The 21,300-nt window shown below is 51.8% G+C and overlaps 8 protein-coding genes across 8 annotated transcripts; 5 read left to right on the forward strand and 3 right to left on the reverse strand.

The window, feature by feature from the left end:
- Positions 1–87: 87 nt before the first annotated feature.
- BD324DRAFT_632316 (eukaryotic phosphomannomutase) lies at positions 88–1,464 on the forward strand. Its single transcript, XM_022016511.1, has 6 exons — positions 88–475; positions 539–707; positions 769–868; positions 940–1,048; positions 1,107–1,180; positions 1,239–1,464. Exons 1-6 carry the CDS (start codon positions 238–240, stop codon positions 1,356–1,358), a joined length of 810 nt encoding a protein of 269 aa, XP_021869507.1. The 5' UTR covers positions 88–237; the 3' UTR covers positions 1,359–1,464.
- On the reverse strand, positions 1,465–4,440 carry BD324DRAFT_657323 (putative intra-golgi transport-related protein). The gene is made up of 10 exons (XM_022018863.1): positions 3,755–4,440; positions 3,569–3,699; positions 3,310–3,537; positions 3,086–3,253; positions 2,700–3,027; positions 2,521–2,657; positions 2,396–2,471; positions 2,000–2,344; positions 1,873–1,941; positions 1,465–1,811 (listed from the first exon to the last, which is right to left on the reverse strand). The coding sequence occupies exons 1-10, from the start codon at positions 4,145–4,147 to the stop codon at positions 1,515–1,517; spliced, it is 2,172 nt and encodes a 723-aa protein (XP_021869508.1). The 5' UTR covers positions 4,148–4,440; the 3' UTR covers positions 1,465–1,514.
- Positions 4,441–4,444: 4 nt separating this feature from the next.
- On the forward strand, positions 4,445–8,128 carry BD324DRAFT_632323 (hypothetical protein). Its single transcript, XM_022016512.1, has 9 exons — positions 4,445–4,570; positions 4,819–4,841; positions 5,112–5,256; positions 5,302–5,365; positions 5,410–5,482; positions 5,528–7,178; positions 7,227–7,496; positions 7,537–7,746; positions 7,793–8,128. The coding sequence occupies exons 1-9, from the start codon at positions 4,548–4,550 to the stop codon at positions 7,806–7,808; spliced, it is 2,475 nt and encodes an 824-aa protein (XP_021869509.1). The 5' UTR covers positions 4,445–4,547; the 3' UTR covers positions 7,809–8,128.
- Positions 8,129–8,145: 17 nt separating this feature from the next.
- Positions 8,146–9,474, forward strand: BD324DRAFT_632328 (hypothetical protein). Its single transcript, XM_022016513.1, has 5 exons — positions 8,146–8,201; positions 8,338–8,449; positions 8,525–8,679; positions 8,845–8,911; positions 8,963–9,474. Exons 1-5 carry the CDS (start codon positions 8,178–8,180, stop codon positions 9,400–9,402), a joined length of 798 nt encoding a protein of 265 aa, XP_021869510.1. The 5' UTR covers positions 8,146–8,177; the 3' UTR covers positions 9,403–9,474.
- Positions 9,475–9,639: 165 nt separating this feature from the next.
- On the forward strand, positions 9,640–14,578 carry BD324DRAFT_646398 (Non-repetitive/WGA-negative nucleoporin C-terminal-domain-containing protein). Its single transcript, XM_022017626.1, has 23 exons — positions 9,640–10,041; positions 10,099–10,184; positions 10,237–10,497; positions 10,556–10,813; positions 10,859–10,965; positions 11,024–11,180; positions 11,234–11,342; positions 11,392–11,572; positions 11,616–11,691; positions 11,744–11,831; positions 11,885–11,994; positions 12,047–12,138; positions 12,193–12,307; positions 12,359–12,478; positions 12,526–12,842; positions 12,893–12,984; positions 13,034–13,213; positions 13,263–13,444; positions 13,500–13,584; positions 13,634–13,929; positions 13,985–14,052; positions 14,106–14,212; positions 14,271–14,578. Exons 1-23 carry the CDS (start codon positions 9,684–9,686, stop codon positions 14,540–14,542), a joined length of 3,717 nt encoding a protein of 1,238 aa, XP_021869511.1. The 5' UTR covers positions 9,640–9,683; the 3' UTR covers positions 14,543–14,578.
- BD324DRAFT_632334 (CDP-alcohol phosphatidyltransferase-domain-containing protein) lies at positions 14,579–16,531 on the reverse strand. Its single transcript, XM_022016514.1, has 7 exons — positions 16,080–16,531; positions 15,959–15,973; positions 15,872–15,880; positions 15,600–15,812; positions 15,343–15,538; positions 15,011–15,292; positions 14,579–14,954 (listed from the first exon to the last, which is right to left on the reverse strand). Exons 1-7 carry the CDS (start codon positions 16,244–16,246, stop codon positions 14,883–14,885), a joined length of 954 nt encoding a protein of 317 aa, XP_021869512.1. The 5' UTR covers positions 16,247–16,531; the 3' UTR covers positions 14,579–14,882.
- A 33-nt stretch (positions 16,532–16,564) lies between these two features.
- On the forward strand, positions 16,565–17,890 carry BD324DRAFT_632338 (hypothetical protein). Its single transcript, XM_022016515.1, has 4 exons — positions 16,565–16,883; positions 16,929–17,195; positions 17,270–17,428; positions 17,485–17,890. The coding sequence occupies exons 1-4, from the start codon at positions 16,650–16,652 to the stop codon at positions 17,611–17,613; spliced, it is 789 nt and encodes a 262-aa protein (XP_021869513.1). The 5' UTR covers positions 16,565–16,649; the 3' UTR covers positions 17,614–17,890.
- On the reverse strand, positions 17,743–20,872 carry BD324DRAFT_90072 (hemolysin-III related-domain-containing protein). The gene is made up of 9 exons (XM_022019274.1): positions 19,191–20,872; positions 19,067–19,143; positions 18,967–19,019; positions 18,755–18,920; positions 18,690–18,704; positions 18,489–18,640; positions 18,333–18,435; positions 18,162–18,274; positions 17,743–18,120 (listed from the first exon to the last, which is right to left on the reverse strand). The coding sequence occupies exons 1-9, from the start codon at positions 20,555–20,557 to the stop codon at positions 17,962–17,964; spliced, it is 2,205 nt and encodes a 734-aa protein (XP_021869514.1). The 5' UTR covers positions 20,558–20,872; the 3' UTR covers positions 17,743–17,961.
- Positions 20,873–21,300: the final 428 nt, after the last annotated feature.

Consider the following 21,300-nt stretch of genomic DNA (forward strand, 5'->3'; position numbering starts at 1 on the left):
ACCACATCCACGTGGCCGCCCCGCTAATCTAATCTCGCACGGCGGGTCTCGCCGGGGGTGTGATCCCGTTTGAGAGGCGTTTGAGACATTCCCTTGGGACGGGGACCTAGCTAATAATTTTTTCCAGCGCATCACCCAATCTCCTCTCATCTCATCTCATCCCTGTCTCTCTCCCTTTCTCACCCACACATCTTCTCTCACAGCTGCCACTTGGACTCAGCATAAGACACCAACACTATGGCCAACGTCGCTGATAACGAATTCCCATCTGGGGTTACTCCCTTTTCCAAACGGACTCAACCGCGCGTACTGTGCATGTTCGATGTGGACGGGACCTTGTCTCGCTCCAGAAGGAATGCCACGCCTGAAATGTTCGCAACGTTGAAAGCGTTGAAGGAGTACTGTGCGGTCGCGGTAGTCAGTGGGAGTAACGTGCCGAAGACGGAGGAACAGTTGCATATTCCAGGCCAGACCGGTGAGTTGTGCTCAATCCATGCACCTGTCCAGATGATAGATGGCTCACAACCGGCTTGGACAGTCCAAGACACATTCGATTATGTTCTTGGGGAGAACGGTCTGACTCCTTTCAAATTCGGCAAGTCATTGCCTACCAACTCATTCATCCAGCACGTCGGAGAGGACGAGTACAAAAAAATGGTCAGCTGGATCATGAGGTATCTCGCAGATCTCGATATTCCCATCAAGCGGTGAGCCATCACTGATCTTCCCAAACCCTCAAAGCCCAATTGCTGATGTTTTCACATACAGAGGAACTTTCATCGAGTTCCGAAAGGGAATGATCAATGTGTCACCCATCGGTAGAAACTGCTCCAATGAAGAGCGAGACCAATTCGAGATCTACGACAATGTAAGCATTACTCCAGCCAACTTGTGGTGGAAGAGCCTATTACCGGCCTACTGACCTGAGTGGGGGCGCAGGAGCACCACATTCGAAAGAACATGCTTACCGCTATGAGAAAAGAATTTGAACACCTCGGATTGACCTACTCCATCGGTGGACAAATCAGTTTTGACGTGTTCCCTCACGGTACGTCGGCAAGGCCCTCCTAGACCTGTTGGGACTTTCATTTGACCTCGAGTCTTAGGCTGGGACAAGACTTATGCTTTGAAGCACGTCGAGAATGAGGGCTTCGACGAGATCCACTTTTTCGGTGACAAGGTGGGTTGACTGAGCTATGAGACGCTGGACTCTGCCCTGACCTACACCTTTCCCTCAGACTATGGAGGGAGGTAACGATCATGAAATTTATGAGGATCCACGAACCATCGGACACACCGTCAAAAACCCCGAGGAGACCATCGTTCTGCTCAACAAGCTGTTCCTCAAGAAGGAATAGATTGAGAAAGGGTTTGGGACCTCGGAAACCAGGCACATAATCAGACTTTTAGACGACATTCACGGGGGCATCTCGGCCTTCTCCACAATCATGCATCCTGGCGCTGATCGCTGCCACCTGCCTTTGCGGCTGTGTTTTGCCGACAACGATGACGCCTCATGCACCTACATCGACACCCAAAGCCACGGCTACCTCCTCCTTGCCCCTTCTCAGCAAGGTCTCTGCGAATTCGTAGCCTTCTTTCTTGTCCAAAACTCGATCACAAAGCTCTCCGTACGCCTCAGAGATCTTGCTCAGCGCAGTATGATGGATTTGCTCGGCAAGAAAGGCTGACCCTAAAAGAGCGAGGCGAGGTGAAGTTAAGACGTCGATCTGCGTCAAGAATGTCGAAAACGTTGTCAAGGCCTGGGTGAGGAGTTTAGGGCTTGTCGCCGGGAGGCGTGAGAGTGGCGTCTGAGCCAGGAGAAGTCAGCTCTGTCATTCAATAGTACAGGAAGAGGATGCCGTAACTCACATCTGCTGGTCGATTGCGTATGGTCTTCATGATTGGCGCTAGACCAGACTGCTCCAAGAGATTTCCATGCTACGCCATCAGAGTCAGATGATGCAAGAGCCTGTGCGTCCGTACTACTGCTACTCACATGCTCAAATGTCATCGATTCGACATGCTGTTGTATTCTCGTTTCAAGCATGTCGACTTTTTCTTTCGTGAATGGATAACTCTCGAGCGTATGCTCGAGGTAGCCCAAACAGTTGATCAAGAAGATGTCCTTGTCCCAGCTCGTGGCTCCCTTTCGAAGATCCGCGACGCGTTCACACATTTCAATGGCGGGATCGACGGCCTTCTCCAAGAGGGTCGAAAAGTCACTATCATTTGGACGATCGGCAGGATCCACGAGGGATGTCTCGTAGACTGCTATGAGCTCGCGCAGGATTTGGCACGAGTCCCGGAGAGCCACTGGGGGAGTGAGAGTGGCATCTGGTGGCTGGAGCACGAGAGTTAAGATTACTCCATTGGCTAGGGTGAAGACGCTTACATGGAGGAACCGAAGCAAGGAACGCCCCTGCGCATCCAAAGTCTCGAAGAAAGCGGCATTGGACTGTTCGTAGATTCTTGGTGAACGCTCAGCTTGGCCTGGATTCACAGCGACGATCGACTCACTGCTGCAAGGTCTTGCACAAGCCGGCGTCATCGCCGATTGTTTTCCTCATGGTAACGAGGTAAAATTGCAAGAGGTTGGTCACCTTGTATGTCATGATGATTCCCTCTTGCGATTTCACCGTCTGCTGTATTCGCATCTGATTGTCGTCAGCATCGGAGGCTTGATGCGCTGCACTCACCTTGAGTGGCCTGCTGAGTCCATCTAAATCCTTGTCAAGTGCATCCCGGACCATGGCTTCCTCGACATCCAACTCTGCATCTTTGAGTCTTTCGCTGCCCATCATTCGTTTTCTCTCGCGGACGCCGAATAAACTTTCGAGGAACTCGTGTTCTGACGCAGTGGCTTGATGGACCCATGCCAACATATCTCCGACGTATCGAATGGGATCGTGAGCATGCAGTTCGATAGGTCGAGGTAGACCGTTAGGACCGCCTCGGGTCAATGCTTCGAGGAATGAATTGAGCAGAGAGGATTGGCGGGTGGAAGTTAGGTTAGACAATGCGTCACTGGGAGACGCGCCGATTTAGCAGCCTTATTGTTGGATCTAGGACGGGGTCAACTCACTCCAACAAAGCTGGCCTCTGCCTCAATCTGCGGATAGCTTCTCGTAATACTGGCGAGACCTCCACATGGCCCTCTTTCGTGAACTGTCGGAACTCAAATTGACACCGTCGATGGATCTTCTTGTATCCGCTTTCCATCTGCTCCGAGGTGAGAGCCATGATGTCTAGTCTGAGAGATCGGGTCAGATTGCGAAGTCTATGCATTAGCGTCGAGGTTTTACCTACCCCGCCTGCATCTTTCCTTCCTCTCCGCTCAAGAGAGCCTGACAATCCCTCCGTATAGCAATGACATGATCTAATGCGTCGAAGACAGCTTGACTAAGACCGACATCCCATGATGTCAGAGCTTTCTGCTCGTCCTCTGTTAGAGTGAATCGAGCCAAGAACAGATTGACGAGGTCCAATTTGAGTTGAGCTTCGGCTCTGGACGAAACGTCCATGAGCTCAGACGTACTAGGTCGACGCAGAGAAACACCGAGCTCACCGTTGAGTCCTCAGACCATCTGCACGTTCCAGGAGATATTTCGTACCGCTGTTCGCTTGATCCAACTCAGCTTGTACCTGATCACAGCGAATCTGCATATCTTCCATGTGTTCTCGCAGGACATTGAGTTTCTTTGAGGTCCAGTCATGAGCTCAAGCTGCCGACGGTTTTCGATCATCTACTCACTTTGTCCACCTCGCCAAATATTTCGAGAAATTTCAGACTCCCAGAAGCCATCTTATTCTCGACGTCCTTCTTCAGGTACTTTCTAGCCATGGCCGCACTTTCTCCTTTGGCGGCTCGACGCTGAAGACCCCAATCATCCTCGTCTTCCCCGGCCTCGAAACCATTGACGCTGGCTTTGGCTTTGGCCTTTCCCTTACCAGCGTAGAGCTGAGACGCTATCTCCAGTGCCTCTCTGGAGCTTGGATCATCGAATGTCGTCCCTATCGCCTTGTAGATACGCAGAGAGAGGGGATTGTTACGCGATGCTGTCGTGGGGACTGGAATGGAAGATGACGGTATAGAGATGGACGTAGAGCGTCGAGTCATGGAAGGGCCTGACTCGACGGTGGTCATGGCTGGTGAGGAGTCGCGCGCCAGAGGTCCACTGCTGGCTTGATATATGTGCTATCGTCGCTGGCACCTGTAATCCAAACTGCCGGGGATGTGTCTGGCCATTCCATCCCTCGCTGGGCTTTAATACGGTATCCCCGTCGAGATCCCCCCATTGTGAACAGATTTCTAATGACTTTCAGCGTTTCATTAGCGGAATCAAATCGGCAGGAAATAAGAGAAATGGGGGAGGGGAGGGAGGGGCACACGCTGTCCATTTTTCAATTCTCACCGTCTCTCTCTCTCTCTCTCTCTCTTTGAGCTTTCGTCATTCAACCATCCATCCATCGCATTCTGGTCATCGAACAAGCGTGGGCTGGCTACACCCAAACCTCAACGAGGGGGGTTTCGATAAGCAGTCAGGATGCAGAACAACAGGGCCAATCTGTGAGTTCACGCCTTTTCCAATGAGAACACCGGGCGATGGGGGGGCATGGGCTCCTACCGGCTCATGAAATCCCTCCCCTCCCCTTGGAATCTCAAACGTTTTCATCCAATGTCACATCCGATCCCAGCAACGTGCATCATACTACATCGAGGCTCTACGTGATCCTCGAGCACTGTTACTCTTTCGTTCTCAACCCTTCTCCAGACCCCATCTGCTATCACGTATACTGACAAATGCATTCATCTAGGTCTCGCAAGATTAGGATCACAAGTAAGTCAGCGAGCGAGTCCCAAAAATAGCTAGATTCGACTAGTCTGCTCTCTCCAATGTTCCGGGTCCGCATCATTCGACCTGTCTCTTTTGGGTCGTGTTCCACAGAGGCAACGATCCTCTGGTGGAATGGAGTCGATGCGTGTGATCCAGGCCATGGCTTGCATAGCATCCTCGGTCTCATCCTTCGCACCAACGCCTCATGCCCGGAAAATCCCTCACTGTCCCTCCTTTATGCCTCAACTGATCTTCTGCCCCCTTCACTCTCAGTTGTCGCTGCGGACTCGCTCATCAAGCGTGATCTTTTGCGTCTCCCCGACCCCTTCGCCATCGTATCGGTCGATGGGGAGCAGATCCACACAACTAGCGTGATCAAAAAGACGCTCAACCCCTACTGGAACGAGAATTTTGACATGTGAGTTTTCTTCAAGACAGGAGACCACTTCCTGACGTATGCCAGCGATGTCAAGGACTCGTCTGTTGTCGCCGTTCAAATCTTTGACCAGAGGAAGTTTAAGCGAAAGGTATTTACCAAGACAAATGAAGCTGTGCTGAAGGCCTCCATCAGAGCGATCAAGGTTTCCTCGGCGTGATCAATGTCAAAGTGTCCGATGTCATCGATATGGAAATGGGCGGGCAAGGCGAGTAGACATCGCCCAAGATAAACCAGCTGACACATGCCGCAGAAATGCTCACCCGAGAGTTGAAGAAAGGCTCTGAACAAATCGCGGTCAACGGTAAACTCATTGTCTACCTTTCCACACAGACCAACTCGCCCATTCAGAACCCTGGTCCATCTGCCTCTCAGTCTAACTCAGTCATCCAAACCGCTCAGAGTGCTTCAAGCAATAGCATTCCTAGCGCTGGAGCTTCTGGGTCTCGACCGACATCCCAGGTCCAACCTGAGAGTCCGTCTGCCCGATTGCCTGTGATCACACAACCTTCTTCCGCCGTTCCTCAACCTCTTAACCCGAATGCCAACGCCGCCGCTGCCAGTGGAGCACCGACTGTGCCTCCTACAGCTCAGGCCGCCGCGACTGGACTGACCGGTAACCAACCCGGACACCAATTTGACTCGCATGCCGATCAGCAGGGTCCCCTGCCTGCTGGTTGGGAAAGACGAATCGACCACTTGGGACGACAGTATTACGTCGATCATAACACGCGATCAACGACATGGAACAGGCCAACTGACAGTCAAGTGTCGAACAACGCCACCCAGGCCAACTCGACTGGAGAGGCTCGAGCCAGACACAACGCGAGAACATTGGCCGATGACATGCTGGATGTTCAGCAGAGCGGCGGAACCGGTACTCAGACGCCAACAGGAGGCGCAGCAGCCGCTGGTGGAGCTATTCCAAGTGGCAACGCTACGACTGCCGGATCTGGACCCCTACCAGCTGGATGGGAACAACGATTTACGCCTGAAGGACGTCCGTACTTTGTGGACCACAACACTCGCACAACTACCTGGGTCGACCCACGACGTCAACAACTCATACGAGTCATTGCTCCCGGTCAAGGCAACTTGTCAGTCCAACCTCAAACCGTCAGCCAATTGGGACCTCTGCCTTCCGGATGGGAAATGCGACTCACATCTACCGCTCGAGTCTACTTTGTGGACCATAACACGAAGACGACGACATGGGACGATCCCCGTCTGCCGTCCTCGCTTGATCAGAACGTACCTCAATACAAGCGAGACTTTAGACGAAAACTCATCTACTTCCGATCTCAGCCTGCTCTTCGATCCAACACGGGTCAATGCCATATCAAGGTGTCTCGAGAAAACATTTTCGAAGGCTCTTACACCGAAATTATGCGTCAGACTCCCAACGATTTGAAGAAGCGATTGATGATCAAGTTTGAAGGTGAAGATGGTCTCGATTACGGTGGTCTGTCACGAGAATTCTTCTTCCTCTTGTCTCACGAAATGTTCAATCCTTTCTACTGTCTGTTCGAATACTCTGCACACGACAATTACACTTTGCAGATCAACCCCAATTCTGGAGTCAACCCTGAGCATTTGAACTACTTCAAGTTCATCGGTCGAGTCGTCGGATTGGGTATCTTCCATCGTCGATTCCTGGATGCCTACTTCATCGTCTCATTCTACAAAATGATCCTCAAGAAGAAGATTGCCATTCAAGATCTCGAATCAGTCGATGCGGGTCTTCACCGTGGTCTTACTTGGATGTTGGAGAACGACATCACTGATGTCATTGAGGACACATTCTCCATCACTGAGGAGCACTTTGGTGAGGTCGTCACTGTCGATCTGAAGGAGGGCGGAAGGGATGTTGAGGTCACGGAGGACAACAAGAAGGAATATGTCGAGTGAGCCGTTCGATTCTCCTACTATCTTTCCCTGCTGAAACACTTCAGCCTTGTCACTGAATACCGTATCTCTCGACGTGTTTCTGAGCAATTCGATGCCTTCATGTCTGGATTCAACGAGCTCATCCCTCAGGAGCTCATCAACGTCTTCGACGAGAGAGAACTTGAGTTGCTCATTGGAGGAATGTCCGAGATCGATGTGGACGATTGGCAAAAGCACACTGATTACCGTGGCTACAATCCGTCGGACGAAGTCGTCGAATGGTTTTGGAAAATTGTCAAGGCGTGGCCAGCGGAGCGCAAGTCGCGTTTGCTACAGTAAGTCTAGATAATATTTACTTCTGCTCAACGCTTGCAGATTCTCCACCGGAACGTCTCGAATCCCTGTCAACGGCTTCAAGGATCTTCAAGGGTCTGACGGACCTCGTCGCTTCACCATTGAAAAGGCTGGAGAGGCCCACATGCTGCCGAAGAGTCACACTTGTTTCAATAGAATCGATTTACCTCCCTATCCAAGCTATGATCAACTGGAGCAGAAATTAACCATTGCAGTGGAGGAGACCATGGGGTGAGTCCTTGAGATTGATACGGAAATGTAGCTGACGTCCTCTCAGTTTCGGACAAGAGTGATCTGTCTCACTACCTGTGAAGATCGCTACGCGCGACCGGCAGCTCAAGAATATACTGTACTTTTATAGCCTATTCCCCTACGGTTTCGGTTTTCTTTCTCTCACCACTCTGAGCATCACCGACGCTCGAATTACACGCGCACTTATGTGCTCTGAACCTACATTCTACGCCCTTATGTCTCCGTTTCTCTATTAGATGATTCTTTTTTTGATCGATCTATCGTGACAATGTATGTCCTCAATGCGTGTTGCAGGGAATCCGGACTTTTGGCAGATTCGTCCGGACTCGCGGGATTCTTGAAATATTCGAGTGCTGTATCAGGATATTTTGCATTCACTCGTTTCACAGTCTAGATTTACAGAACTCAGGATGGCGGAGAGCAAGCCAGCAGTGGTGAGTGGAGAAGGAGAAGTCTGCTGCGTCTGGCGATCGTCCGCTCGGATGTTATACATGCCGCGGGCCGTTGCATCCTCCAAAGCTGCCTGGTCATGGATCAGCAGGATCTAAGGCTGACACTTCTCGTCTACAGGCCAGTAGTAGTCGGAAACAATGGGACAAGTCCGAATGGGAGGCCAAAGCCAAAGCGAAAGATGAACAAAGTGTGGAAGCTGCGAAAGCTGCAGACGCAGCGATAAAGCAGGGTGAGTGTGAACGGCTTCGAAGACGGCAGGCAGTGTTGGCTTCTCAAGCCTTTGTTGATCTCTCTGGGTCCACAGGGAAGAAGCCGAGATTCAACATTGAGGATCTACCGAAGCCTACCAAGGCGCTTGAAGCTAGGACGGAGGACTTGGGGTTGGAGAAGAATTTGAACAAGACTATGCTTGTTCAAACTTCTACGACGGGAAGAGGGCCGAAAGGAGCGGGATACTACGTGAGTGGTGGTGGTGGTGGGTCTGTCAATCGAGATTTTACGAGCCGGTGGTTGGTGAAGCGACGAGACGTCACTAGACAACGTGCTCTAGGTTAGGTTGTCCTTGAGGGATGGAGTCGATTGGCAGTATACGCTCAGTGGCACGTTGCTGATGCCTTTGTTCAGTGCGAACTGTGTAATCGGACATTTCAAGACAGTCTGTCATACCTGGACCATGTGAACGGACGTTTTCGTGAGCTATGACAATCGAGGAGGAATATGATGATGAGCTGACGCTTGCTAGACCTTCGCCGTATGGGCCAGACGACTCAGGCAGCTCGATCGACTCTGACTCAAGTGCGTGAAAAGATCCGACAATTGAGAGAATCGACAGCCGTGAAGGTGACTGCGAAGAACTATGATTTCTCAAAACGTTTAGCAGAGGTCAGGCAAGTGGAGATGGACGAGAAGCAACGTAGGAAGGAAGAGCGGAAGCGGAAAAGAGAGGAGAGGCGGGAAGAGCAGGAACTGGGCAAGATGGGGATCATCAAAAGATCCAAAGTCGATGAGGTTGCGCCAATTGGTCAGGCCGGGAAATCGAAATCAAAGTCAAAAGCAAATGGTGACAAGGGAGGACCGGGGGACAGGGAAGACAAGGAAGTCTTGCAGGCTAAACAGCAGCACGACGACATGGCTGCTATGATGGGCTTTGGAGGCTTTGGCGGTGGCAGAAAGAAGAAGTAGGGATCTCAGATGGCAATGGTCATCTTGTTGTATAATCCTCGAGAGGGGAAGGTCATGCCACGTACTGTCACGTACTTCAGAGGTCCAATCGTCCTGCGCGGTGTGCCTGCCAGAGAGAGATACGATGAGCTCCTGAGCGTGGGGAATCCCCTTTGCAGCACTTCAGAGGTCAAAACAGACAAAGCCCCTACGGCGCGACTGACGATTCTCCAAAAAGTCAAAATTCCTAAGCTCAACATATTACCTACCCTCCGTTACTCGTCGCTTGCGAGCCAGACGCCATGTTCAGCTCTCCAGCTCCTCGAGCGACTCCGCGTCGTCGAGCCAGAGAGTCCATGTCTGTCTCTTCACGCGCGACGCCGTCCTTATATTCCGAGTCTGAAGCTGGGACAGGCACATTGAAGCGCAGTAACAGTCTGCGTTATGGAGGACCGCTGACACCGTCTGTCCGTTCCGCTCGCGTCAATGCTCTGAGACGAAGAGAGGAGAGTGAAGTCTCATCTGCTGGAGAGACTATCCGGACGGCTAGGATGGACCTTGGGGATGGTTCAGGATTAATTTACGCCAGGGACGAACGGTTGTGTGTCAGCAATGTGGGAGGACTACCGAGGGAGGCTCAAAATCACTTTGAACCAGGGAGTGGGTCAATCTCTCAGCTACTTGGCCGAGTTTGAATACGCTGAGACCTATCCTTAGGAACCGTGACTGGCCATATCGATCCTCTGTCTGGCTTTGCGGTCGTTTGCTCGTCAGAGGGATGCACTGCGTGGAATTACCAGAGGGCAAGTCTGATGTCGTTCAAGCTTGACCGTCTGCTGATGTGCTGTTCCCCAGCATACAAATTCCTCCCCAACATGCTATAGCTTCCCCGCACCTGCTCCTGCCACCGGCGTTCGACCATCTAGATCGCCTGTATGCGTCGCTTTTTGCCCCGTGTCCAGTGCGACGGATCCTGGTCTGGTCATGGTGAATGCCTCGGGCGAATTGAGATATTGGGAGACGACGAGTCTCGCTTTGGTCAACATAGATCGATGTCAGGTCGCTCACATGGACCTTTCGGGGCAAGAGCGTGTGGAAAGAGTCTCCCGAATCGAGGTAAGAGATGTTCCATGACCGTATATTCGCCTGACTTCTGCTGATGAGATCTCGGCAGGACAACATATTTATCATCACCACATCTGCATCCTCTGCGTTCCGACTCGGCATCACGAGTCATTCTGGACGCTCAAACCTTCTTCTGTCACCTCTTACGAGACCAGGGGGAATGTTTGGTCGCGCTTCACCTCAAATATTCCCTAGATCAGAGGATCGTGAGGGTATCGTGTCAATAGCAAACGTGGACGATTGCACGTATCTCTTGGGAAGCGGCGGAACCCTTCAGAAATGGTCCCTTTCCGCTGAGAGTCATCGAGTAAGGTCTCAACACATACCGAGTAAACCTTCTGATTTTCGACAGTTTGTCCAGGACCTCAATCTCGCCGACTTGGCTAGGACTGCGCTAGCTGAATACGAATGGCACGACGAGGCCTATAGGTTGAGCATTCTGGATGTGCAGGCGAATGGGTTCGTACAACACAATGAAACAGTGAAGTCTTTCGTTGACGTCGCTCGACAATCGTAGTCCGTCGCAATTGGCCATACTCGTCGCGTCGGAAGAGCAGCAGTCTTCGTCCTCTTCGTTCCATCGTGCGCAGGCTCTGTCGATTATCATTTTCAGCACGGATCCGCGGAGCCAGTCTCTGAGTCAGATCAGTGCGGTACCCGTATCCTATGTTGCGGTGAGCAGATTGCCAATCATCGTTGTACCATGAAATGACTGGTCCACGTCCAGGATCATTCGTCTTCCCAAAGCCAGGCACCACGACTGTATATTCCATTCGGAAGTCATCTGTCATTCCTGCAGTTTAAAGATACAATCGTCATAGTCTCTCTCTCTAACAGTGTGTCGGGCATGTCCATTTGTTCGCGCATAACTGATTCGCTTTCCAGATGAGCCATACGAGAATGTCCTCTCGCTCAAGGACGCTCAACGAAATGCGTTCATCGGCGTGGGCAGTAAGGATTTCCCGGTGGATCCCGCGCGCAGACCGCTCGGCCCGCCACTGGTCATAATGCCCATCGTTGGCGGTCTGATGGGTGTAGAGATCTACGATGGTCCGGTCGAGAAGCAGTGAGTTGCAAAGTTCGTTCATCAGCCAAGCTGATCTCTTCAGATCACGGATGAGCGTGTCTACCGCGGCTCTCAAGTCCAAGATCGAGCAGGCAGTTTTCTATGGCCATCGAGCGGACGTAAGCTCCCATGGCGATTCCACATCGAATGCGCGAGCTCACTATGATTCAGAACCCATTATCCTTCGATCTTCCGGCGGATTTTAGAGGCAATATCTCGCAAGCTGCAGAAGCGGTGTCCGAGGAAATTCTAGAGTCCAGTGAGACACTTGGTGGACTTCGTCCAGAATACGACGCTGATGATCCATCCCAGGTTCGCCACATCTGCCACCCTCATTTGAGCTGAAAGCTCACCTCATGGATCGACTTAACAACCACCTCGAACTGATCGCGTTCATCCGCGGCAACGGTCAGATGTCGGAGGTGAGATTCCCCCTCTTCAATGATTTAAGCGGTCGGGTCTGACACCTCTAAGCTATCTCAAGCTTCACGCAGACGCTTGTCGCGCGATGCGGAGAAGGCCAAAGCCGCTATGGAACTCTGGGAGCATCAGAACAGATTGATGGAGTGAGCTAAAAGCATATGGCGAGTCGGGATTTTCGGCTGATACCGACCGGCCAGACACATTCACGATCGTCCGTCACAATCGTTGCTGGCGGATACAATCGCTGCTTTGATGGAGGAGCTTGGGGTCATGGGTGAAGGCGATCTTGTGCGGACCTTCTTCAGAACTCAGGTGAGGCGTTATGTTGAAGCATCTCGTCTCGCGATCTGATAAGATTTTCAGGTGGCGCATTTGGATCGACTATTGGAGATTGTTCTAATCAAGCTTCGCACTGCTCTGCCAAGCTTGAGCAATCGTGAGGATATGACTGCTATGGTTCTGGAAGCCAACAGGATCATAATCGTGAGTCGCCGTAGTCTCGACACCTCGCCGCAGCTCAACTCTGTCAGCTGGTCGTAAGGGTGGCCTCTACTTTCCGCGAAGATCAGGGCGCAGCATATGAGGTGGATATGGATCGACCTGAGATCTCACTGTGGACAGCAAAAGACAGCTTAATTGACGGATTGGACTTCCTGTACACTACAACCGAGCATCTCATCAAGGACCGGACACGGACGCTCGGTTCTGTAATCGACGAATCGTCGAGTGGAGATCGCGATTCCGAGAATAGACCACAGAGACAGAGACAAGCTCTGTTGAAAGATCAATTGACGCAATTGGCAGCTGCCCTGTGTGCTCAGATGGAAGACAGGTTGAGACGAGCAAAGTCAGTCGCACTCGCATCACATGAATCAGGGCTGATGCGCCTCTTCACAGGAGACAGATGAGCGAGGGAGCCGATCCACAAGAGGGCCTGGCATTACAGAAGCGATACGATCTCCTCAAACCCCGTGTCATTCGCCCGCTTGGTCAGTCGTCTCCATTGGCCTGTGCGACTTGAGTTGACTTCTGCGATAGTTGCATTTGATAAAATTGCTCAAGCATACGAGCTTGCAGAGCACCATGCCGACTTCGCAACCCTGGTTTGGCTCTGCCACGAGCCGGCGTCTGCCAGTGGGCCAACGAGGATACAGGCATACATCGAACGACTTGGCGAGGAATTTGTGTTTGTCCTGTATCAATGGTATATCGACCAGGGTGAGCCATCTCGTATTGCCAACTTAGGAAAGACTAACGAGGATACTAGGACGCCTATACGATCTTCTAAGTCAGGATCCCGTCTACGGGAACCTCCTGACCAAGTTCTTCGAAAATGGTGATCACCCTGAACTCGCCTGGATGCACCATGTCGCTTGTGGGAGGTTCGCGGACGCGGCATCTGATTTGATGTATGTGAACAAGTCCGAAAAGGTCCTGGTTCAAAAGCATGTGAGGTTTGCCATACGCTTACACGAGGATATTTCTGACAACGTGCGGCCCACAGCTCGTCAGCAGTATCGCCAAACTCGCCTCGGTGATTGATATCAAGAAGAACAGGCCAAGCCAACAGTCTCAAGCTGTACTTTCAGGTCAGTCAGTCGCGGATCGACTTGCAGAACCGCACTGACACGCATAAAGGTATCGATCAAGAGCTCGAGCTAGTCCAAGTACAGACAGAGCTCAGGGAAGCAATTCTCTCAAGTTTACCGGACCGTCGACATTCAAAGACTGCTATACAGAAATACATCGACGACCGATTAGCGTCGCTCTCTGAACGCCCGGCTTTCCAGTCCCTTCTTGGTCGGCTGATTGAGCGATTGCTTGAAGGAGAAGCACTGGACTTGGAGGAACTAATCGACGTTTTGACTCTGAACAACGACCCATCGAGGACCGGGGACGGAGCTTTGGCCTTGGATCGATTGTCACGAGACGACGTGAGTGGGGTTCCTAGGGACACACCCTTGTTTCAACGCTGAAAATGTCCTGTAGAGCTTGCCAGAAAGTCGGAAACAAGTATGTCTCTTGTCCATCTGGCGACGGATATTTATCCACGACGAGTGAGCTGTCGAACGTGATTGCTCGTTGATACTCGCTGATCGGTACCCTCCAGTTGGACGACCATTTCTCAAACTGCTGGACGGAGTGAAGAGTCACAGCGGAGAATGCTTCGGAGCACCCTCACGTATCACACCATCAAAGCCATCAACACCATCGAGGGTATGTCATCCACCTTTGCTTTGCCTAGTGGTATGACACTGACCCCTGACTCACTCAGAATTTCCATCGGCGTATATTCTCGCGCCGTATACCTGTACTCAAGCCCCGACGCCCAAGGAGGTATCTGCTCGACTCACAGACTATCCTCCAAGCGATATTGCAGCTCTGTTGTTGGATCATGACTCTGAAATCCAGATCCTTGAGCGGTATATTGAACAGAGTGATCTTGAGCAGAGGGTGAAAGAGGTGGCAGAGTTGGTCAGGAGAGACGTACAGGACGAGGCTGATGATGATGATGATGATGACGACGCGATGGCGATGGAAGTGTAGATACATGGGCGATGATGCAACCGCTGTAGCGAAAAGATCTGCATCATCTCATTAAAGGGGGGAATCAAGGCCTGGAAGTCACTATGAATACCTAAACTACTTGGTGTTTGTTCCGTCAGATGGAAAGGAAAATTATTACAGATGCTTTTGTATTACGCAGAAAGCGCCGCATCATTGTCGACCTGGCTCAAAGAGAGCACTTTCGCGGTTCCACCCTCTTGTCTCGTACGACATGAGTCCGACTGTCTCACATCGTTCTCGCCATGATCTCTGTCAGCCGAGATCCTTCGTCTTCTCACGTCGTCCCATCTTTGCTCGCCGTGATCGATCGTGCATACGTTTATCGACCTCTAGCCGCCCTAGCTGCGGCTTCTCGCGCCGCTTGTCGTTCAGCAAGATCCACTCCGACCAGCTGTCGCAAATCAGCTATGGCCGGATCATGATCAAAGGCGAAGTGAATGAACTCACGATTTTGCTAGCTTTCCAGAACTGAACGACGTTGATGACTTGCTTGAGGGCGCAGACCGGCGCAGTCAGCCAAAAGACGAGTTGAGCCCAAGTGACATTTCCGAGCGTCTCAAGGAGGTAGTCCAGAGGTGCTGGAGTATGATAAAGAATTTGACGGACTGGAAGAAGGTGAGACAGGTATTTGATGAGGACAGAAGAGTGGATCGGAGTCTTCTCGTAGAATGCGAGGTAGGCACAAACGAAGCATACTTCGTTGGCGAAGCATACGGTAAACAGAACATTCTACAGGGGGTCAGCAATAGAGTGGAGAAATGTCGGAAAGCTGGGCTCACCCTGTTGTGATAATAGTACCATAGAATTCTGGATACGTCGGATGTGACTGCCTTGTGACTTGATGAGCCAGTCACTAGAGAACTGTACATGTGAATGTAATGGGATGAAAAGTCTAGAGTGATGAGGAACATGATGAGCAGAGAGTGGTTGGTGTAAGTAGCCGAGAGGAAGCATAACAGGCAAGCTGTAGCGCAGCTGGAGCGAGAAAACCGGTCAGTCATGCACGCTATAGGAGAGTCAACCTTGCTCGACGTACCGATCCGTGACCATGTCCAATACGGCTCCGAATTTGCTCTCTTGACCCAACTTTCTCGCGGCCATTCCGTCAAACACATCCAGAATACAACTGATAAAGTAGATGAATGTGCACACTTTCGGATGCGTCGGCATGATGTATAGTGAGGCGGCGGCAGTGACGACCCGAATGTAGCCAATGACATTCGGGACAAACAAGTAGACGTTTTCATGTCTGACGAAAGGCTGTCAGCAAGGGGCTTGAAAAGGCCGCATAAGCAAGAGATAACTCACGAGCGATTCCTGTGGAAGGGGGCAGAAGGGACGGGAAGCATTAGTAGGGGATCATGAATGAGTGCTGACGATTCGAAACAGACTCACGCCAGCCCGAGAGCACTACAAGAGAACAGGTCAGCAAGTTATTCTCAAACCACGCATATTATCGCCTCGGGCAATCACAGAATGACGCTGACCGAGGGATTTGAACTGTGGTCCAACTCACTAGTTCGGATCTACGACATCTTCCTGCCTCGCTCGACTCCCTTCTCGTACTCTGAGCCCCTTCTCTCCATCCAACGTCTGGGACTTGACTGCGGTAGATGTCGATGAGGAGGATCCGGCATTCTGCCTCTCCGGGGTGCTCTGTTTAGACCGAGTTGTAGGTGCCATGGTGAAATGAGATTGACAAAGCTGTTTGCGGTCGACGAACCGGATGGTAGATGATACGAAGAGATCTCTTGTGCAAGGTCTTGATTTGAAGAGCCTCAGCTATGGCTCTTCGAGCCAGACCCGTTACGATATACGTCGGACAAGGAGGGTGTGTTATGGTCCAAGATTTGTGACGGCGATGTATGCCGGCCTTTGCCTCATTGCATGAACCCTTCGGGGCAACGGGCAAGCCCGTCAACTGAAATCCTAATCGTTTGCTAATGATGACCGTCTTTACATTAGGAATTAAATCCTAATGCTTTTGGAGTTTGTTATCGACCGAGACACTGCTTGGGTCAGCCGAAATGCTCATGAGCCTCCTCTCCTGCCCACTGCGATTCCTCACGTCGCATCCAGAAACCCCATGACTTACCTCACTGAGCATCTCACTTTTGGTCCAAGTACCAGCTCGAACGAGAATGCCGGTGCACTACCAGGTCCCGGGTCTCATCTCGTCATATCCGACTGTCTAGCATCCCCAGCTACATTCACACTGTACCACCTCCTTCAGGCGGCCATAGGCAGACGATTGCCCGTGATCTTCATAGATATCAGAGGGGAAGGCAAGAAGAGTTTGGAGGCTGTATTGAGGAGACTTGTGAGTGAGGTTCATACTACCTGATACTGGCTAATTGACGAGCAGGGAACGGCTATGCCAAAGTCTTCTGAGATCTTTTCGTACATCTCGCCTGTGTCCTTCCCGTCGACAAACGTCGAGGCGCCCGAACCCTGTCTATTCGATGAAGAAGGTCGACATGACCTCAAGCCATTGTACGCCAGGATTGCATCACGCATCTCAGATCAAGACACGCTCGTCATTCTCCATGGACTATCGGACATAATGAGTATGGGAATACCGACCCAAGATGTGCATCGCTTTGTTCGAGCTGTCGACGCAGCTGTCCGCAAAGTGAGCCGATACCCTGCTTGAGAGAGCCATCACCTGGCTCTCACTCGAGGCAGTCACCGACTGACACCTTACAGGCATCCTGTATCCTCGTGACGACCCTTCACGCCGATGGACTCGCTGAAGGATCCCTCACGAACGATCAAGTCCTCCTTGAAAAGCTGCTCCGGTCCGCGACTGCCTGGTGGAGAGTCGAAGAACTTCAAAGTGGCAGAAGTGGTGACGTTCACGGCGAGGTGAGAGGATCTTTCACAGGTCCGCATGTTCGTTCTGAAATTCGGGCGGCCCCCAGATATCGTCACACCCCTTGGCGACGAATGGTAATGAGACATCAGTGCCCAAAAGCCACCCTCTTCAATACCGGCTGGAGATGAACACTGTCAAGGTATTTGCGAAAGGTACCGGTAGAGGTTACCTTTGAAGGCATTCGACGGATCCGATACTGCGTCCGAGATCAAACGCCATTCACAAGGCCACTCTCGCTGTTTATACAGCCCGTCTATAGCGATCTTCAATCGGACGTGCATGACGATCGGCCTCAATGAACGTCAATTGTCAATGTAGGACCCTGTCTCGTGATTGGCGGAACTGCTTGCTCTCCGGATCCAAAGCGTCATCAATCATAGCCGAGACCGAAGAGTTGTCCTGCCACTCACTTCGAGTCGCCTTGCCATAGCAGAGCAGATGCATATGCGATTGTGCTAGGTCTAGCCGTACGATGCAGTTGATGTCTTTGATTCTGATGACTACCTTATCTTTATGATAACAGCTACGATTGACCCAATGTTCTCCACCACGCTTCCACGAATTTCCCCAGTGGAGGTCCAGCGTCTGGGATGGCACACGACAAGCTGTGACGCGCTCCGTGAGCGGCAAAGATACCTTGGTAATGTAGAAGGATAGCGGCGACAATAGCGACGTGCCATAGCTGTGGGACGTGTCAGGAGATGTCATGGCCATCAAACTCACCTGATGACTGTGTCCGAGATGGTCAAATTTGCCCGGCATGAGGCACTCTGGAAAGTGAAACCCATAACAGAGAAGGCCCACGACATAGGCCACAACGGATCCGAAGAATGGTCCTGTGGTCGCGTCAGATAAGCTGGAGATATTCACAAATTGTGCATGTTGGCAACCCACGAATGAAGCCTATGCTTGGACCGTATCCATACAGGTAGACCATCTGTCCCAAAGGGCCGAGGAAGGTGAAGCAAAGGAAGAGGAAGAATGTGATGCGCCATTTCTGAAAAAGCATCAGACACTGGGTTCGACTGTATCGAGCGATCCTCTACTCGCCTTGTTCTTGCGCTTGTTGAACCACGCTTGGAATGGCAAGACGGATCCAAGAGTCCCGCAGATGATATCGATTATGCCGTAGAATGCGACAGTCTTTGGATGACAGTAAAAGGCATTATAAGTGATGACAAATATGGATGCTTCGATGAGCCCTAGGAATCGATCAGACGCATACAGAGGACATCCCTCCGTTTGACTTACATGCTATTCCGATGTCTAGGGACCACTCGATCAGCGGTGCCCGTATAGGTCGCAATACGACTCACAATCAACACAGGCTCCCCATTCAAACCACTTTCTGGAAGCACATCCGCTCAAGACGTGCCACGAAGCCGAGGAGATGAGACATGCAACAGCAGCCAATAGGTAGATGACCACGGTGGCGGAGTCGAGAGGATAAGCGTCTGGCAAAGGCGGGGAAAGCAGGACAGCCTGAGACGAGTGAGCCGGGCCGCGAGATGGGTCTTTGCACACGCACCGCGATGAAGATGGAGAATAAGATAGTGGGGATGAAGTGAGAATGAATGTTTACTGAGCAGGATCGTAAGTCCGAGTTCTAAATCTCGCCAAAGACGTACCGGTCTCGTTGTGCCACGCGAAAGCAGACTTGAGCAGAGGGATAGGCCCTGTCTTTGCATGAAGGGGAATAAAGCGGCTGCAGGAAGTCAGCGCGCTGTCCGTGGAGCATTCCCTAGAGCTCACTATCCCGTGATGATATGCTCATTGTTCCTCCAAACGACTGGTAAATCTTCATACTCGATCAAGACGGTACCGTCTTGAGCTTTGTCCAGAGCTTGCTTCACCGTTGGTTCACCTTGTAGAGGATCGTACCCCGCCGCGAGCTCTTTCAAAACCAAGATCTCCCCGGTGTCTTCCGTCTCTTCGGCGTCATCCAGATCGTCAGACTTCAGCAGTTCGACCTCATCGGTGTCTCGTGACAGCGCGACAGCCAGGGAAACCGGTATATCCATAGGACCAGGAGACGACATCGATCTGAGCTTGACTGGTCTGCTGGTCAATGTCTGCAACGACGGGACATGGAAAGATTGAGAACGAGAGGCACGAGTACTGGTGTTGGTCCTCTTGGCTGCGGGCGTCCTGTTGGGGAAGATGTACTCCGGTTCTTCCTCTTCAGGTCTTTCCACTTGGACCAGTAAGGTTCCGCCAGGACTTCGAGATCGACTTGCATCATCGTCAAATGATCCTTCACGCCCATCCTCAGACTGCTCCTCCCATCCTAATTTTTCCCATCCTGGCCATTGGTCGGAAGGTAAACCAGACTTGACAAACTGTATCAAGCGTTTCCTAGCCTCCCTCAGAGCTCTATAGGCCGGGTCATCGTGCTGAATCTCTTCGGTTCCAGGCGAAGCGTGTCGATGTCCGTGGCCTCCCCTAAGACTGTTCGTCCGACTGGGCGCGTCGGAGTTGGATGCGAGAGGTGCCATGTATTCTTCAACTTGTCTCAGGCGGGAAGGTAGACTTCGCATCCATTCTGTGCCAGTCCTCTTAGGCATCGGGCGAGATGAGGTCGAAGGCCCTGTGCTGGTTCCAGAAGCGAGATAGACCCCGACATCTTCCTTGAGGGATTCGAGATGGTCCATAAGCTCGAGATCTGCGTCGTGCCATTCTTCAGATGTCGGAGAAGTATCGCCAAAGTCTCGGGCGTGGTTGACATGATGTTCGCCTTGAAGAGGTGAATGGCTCGAGGGTCCAGCATGAGCGTCTCCGGGGAAGCCCTCCGCACCGTTGTTGCCATGTCCCGCGTTCGAACCAGAACTCCAGCTGCTCTCTTGTCCAATGATACCAGCATCAACAGCGGAGCTCTTCGAAGATTCTCCGCTCGGACCTGCTAAGCCTTGATCCACCGTTCCATTACCGCGTCTTCTCCTCAATGTCGTCTCCACCTCTCCTATATACCCCAACAAGGCCTGTCGGAGTCCGTTCGCGCTGGGCAGGTTGATAGTACTGAGATTAGGCAGTGTAGGTAAAGTCGGTAGATTAGGTCGAGCAGGAGCAGACAGTTTACGGTGCCAGCTCGGCTTTTTGCCCTCTGATCCAGGCGTCGACATGATCCCAGCGGGGCGATTGGGGTACCTGAGATGCGTTATACCTGCCTCATGAGGTGTCCTTCTCTATAGATCTATGCCACAGGTGAAATGCGCAATCCTCAGGTGAGACTGCAACGCATGTGCTTGATAAGTTGGCCGGAATTTCTGACAATGATGAGCAGTGTGTGGCCCCGGTCCAACGCAATTATTGACAATAACGGGGCTTTGGAATGAACTACGGATGGTATAGATGACTAAACGGCCAAGAGCATCTTCATGCTAAGATAAAGGAAAGGTTCCAGCAATGTTTGCTGGCTCGGGCAGACGAATCATCGGCCATCCTTTGCTTCTCATCACCCTTCAGCTCGGTGCCAAGCGACTTGCAAAGTCAACGGCCGAGCCTGCCTGCACTGGTGAACGACGTGGGAGGCGACGGATATATGCACCCCGTTCTGCATCATGTTACATACTCCAGACAACTGTCCACAGTCCTTCAGATCCCGCACGCACTCCATCCCGACCATGCTCTCCAGCACTGAACGACCATCCTGCTTCCCGGGTCTCCCAAATCGGACGTGAAGGAACACGATTGTCGGACGATTGGCAAGGGACCGAAGAGGCCACAATGGGGTCCAGTGCTGAGATCCTTTGGCGAGAGAGGGCGCATTAAGGCTGAGGCCGAGGCGGACTGTCGGTCTTGAAGCTCGGATTATAAGTTGAGATGCCGGTACAGAACCTGATGGGCTTGATGGGCCACGTCGATG

The sequence above is a fragment of the Kockovaella imperatae genome, assembly GCF_002102565.1.
Source record: "Kockovaella imperatae strain NRRL Y-17943 chromosome Unknown BD324scaffold_11, whole genome shotgun sequence".
In the NCBI taxonomy this organism is placed as follows: domain Eukaryota; kingdom Fungi; phylum Basidiomycota; class Tremellomycetes; order Tremellales; family Cuniculitremaceae; genus Kockovaella; species Kockovaella imperatae.

Excerpts from the sequence above, each read along its gene's own strand:
- BD324DRAFT_632338 (XM_022016515.1), top strand. The coding sequence starts at position 16,650 with ATGACTTACCTCACTGAGCATCTCACTTTTGGTCCAAGTACCAGCTCG. Across the intron at positions 16,884-16,928 it reads AGGCTGTATTGAGGAGACTT|GGAACGGCTATGCCAAAGTC; the intron begins GTGAGTGAGGTT and ends ATTGACGAGCAG. Across the intron at positions 17,429-17,484 it reads GTGGTGACGTTCACGGCGAG|ATATCGTCACACCCCTTGGC; the intron begins GTGAGAGGATCT and ends GGCGGCCCCCAG.
- BD324DRAFT_632334 (XM_022016514.1), bottom strand. The coding sequence starts at position 16,246 with ATGGCACCTACAACTCGGTCTAAACAGAGCACCCCGGAGAGGCAGAAT. Across the intron at positions 15,539-15,599 it reads TTGGACATGGTCACGGATCG|CTGCGCTACAGCTTGCCTGT; the intron begins GTACGTCGAGCA and ends TTCTCGCTCCAG. Across the intron at positions 14,955-15,010 it reads TCTGGAAAGCTAGCAAAATC|CTGGTCGGAGTGGATCTTGC; the intron begins GTGAGTTCATTC and ends GATTTGCGACAG.
- BD324DRAFT_632328 (XM_022016513.1), top strand. The coding sequence starts at position 8,178 with ATGGCGGAGAGCAAGCCAGCAGTG. Across the intron at positions 8,450-8,524 it reads AGACGCAGCGATAAAGCAGG|GGAAGAAGCCGAGATTCAAC; the intron begins GTGAGTGTGAAC and ends CTGGGTCCACAG. Across the intron at positions 8,680-8,844 it reads CGAAAGGAGCGGGATACTAC|TGCGAACTGTGTAATCGGAC; the intron begins GTGAGTGGTGGT and ends GCCTTTGTTCAG.
- BD324DRAFT_90072 (XM_022019274.1), bottom strand. The coding sequence starts at position 20,557 with ATGTCGACGCCTGGATCAGAGGGCAAAAAGCCGAGCTGGCACCGTAAA. Across the intron at positions 18,436-18,488 it reads TCAACAAGCGCAAGAACAAG|AAATGGCGCATCACATTCTT; the intron begins GCGAGTAGAGGA and ends ATGCTTTTTCAG. Across the intron at positions 18,121-18,161 it reads ATCTCGGACACAGTCATCAG|CTATGGCACGTCGCTATTGT; the intron begins GTGAGTTTGATG and ends CACGTCCCACAG.
- BD324DRAFT_657323 (XM_022018863.1), bottom strand. The coding sequence starts at position 4,147 with ATGACCACCGTCGAGTCAGGCCCTTCCATGACTCGACGCTCTACGTCC. Across the intron at positions 3,538-3,568 it reads GATGGTCTGAGGACTCAACG|TACGTCTGAGCTCATGGACG; the intron begins GTGAGCTCGGTG and ends GCGTCGACCTAG. Across the intron at positions 1,812-1,872 it reads TACGCAATCGACCAGCAGAT|ACGCCACTCTCACGCCTCCC; the intron begins GTGAGTTACGGC and ends CTCCTGGCTCAG.
- BD324DRAFT_646398 (XM_022017626.1), top strand. The coding sequence starts at position 9,684 with ATGTTCAGCTCTCCAGCTCCTCGAGCGACTCCGCGTCGTCGAGCCAGA. Across the intron at positions 12,479-12,525 it reads AAGCCAACAGGATCATAATC|CTGGTCGTAAGGGTGGCCTC; the intron begins GTGAGTCGCCGT and ends CAACTCTGTCAG. Across the intron at positions 12,985-13,033 it reads CCGTGTCATTCGCCCGCTTG|TTGCATTTGATAAAATTGCT; the intron begins GTCAGTCGTCTC and ends CTTCTGCGATAG.
- BD324DRAFT_632316 (XM_022016511.1), top strand. The coding sequence starts at position 238 with ATGGCCAACGTCGCTGATAACGAATTCCCATCTGGGGTTACTCCCTTT. Across the intron at positions 869-939 it reads AATTCGAGATCTACGACAAT|GAGCACCACATTCGAAAGAA; the intron begins GTAAGCATTACT and ends GTGGGGGCGCAG. Across the intron at positions 1,181-1,238 it reads TCCACTTTTTCGGTGACAAG|ACTATGGAGGGAGGTAACGA; the intron begins GTGGGTTGACTG and ends CCTTTCCCTCAG.
- BD324DRAFT_632323 (XM_022016512.1), top strand. The coding sequence starts at position 4,548 with ATGCAGAACAACAGGGCCAATCT. Across the intron at positions 5,366-5,409 it reads AGAGGAAGTTTAAGCGAAAG|AGCGATCAAGGTTTCCTCGG; the intron begins GTATTTACCAAG and ends GGCCTCCATCAG. Across the intron at positions 5,483-5,527 it reads TATGGAAATGGGCGGGCAAG|AAATGCTCACCCGAGAGTTG; the intron begins GCGAGTAGACAT and ends CACATGCCGCAG.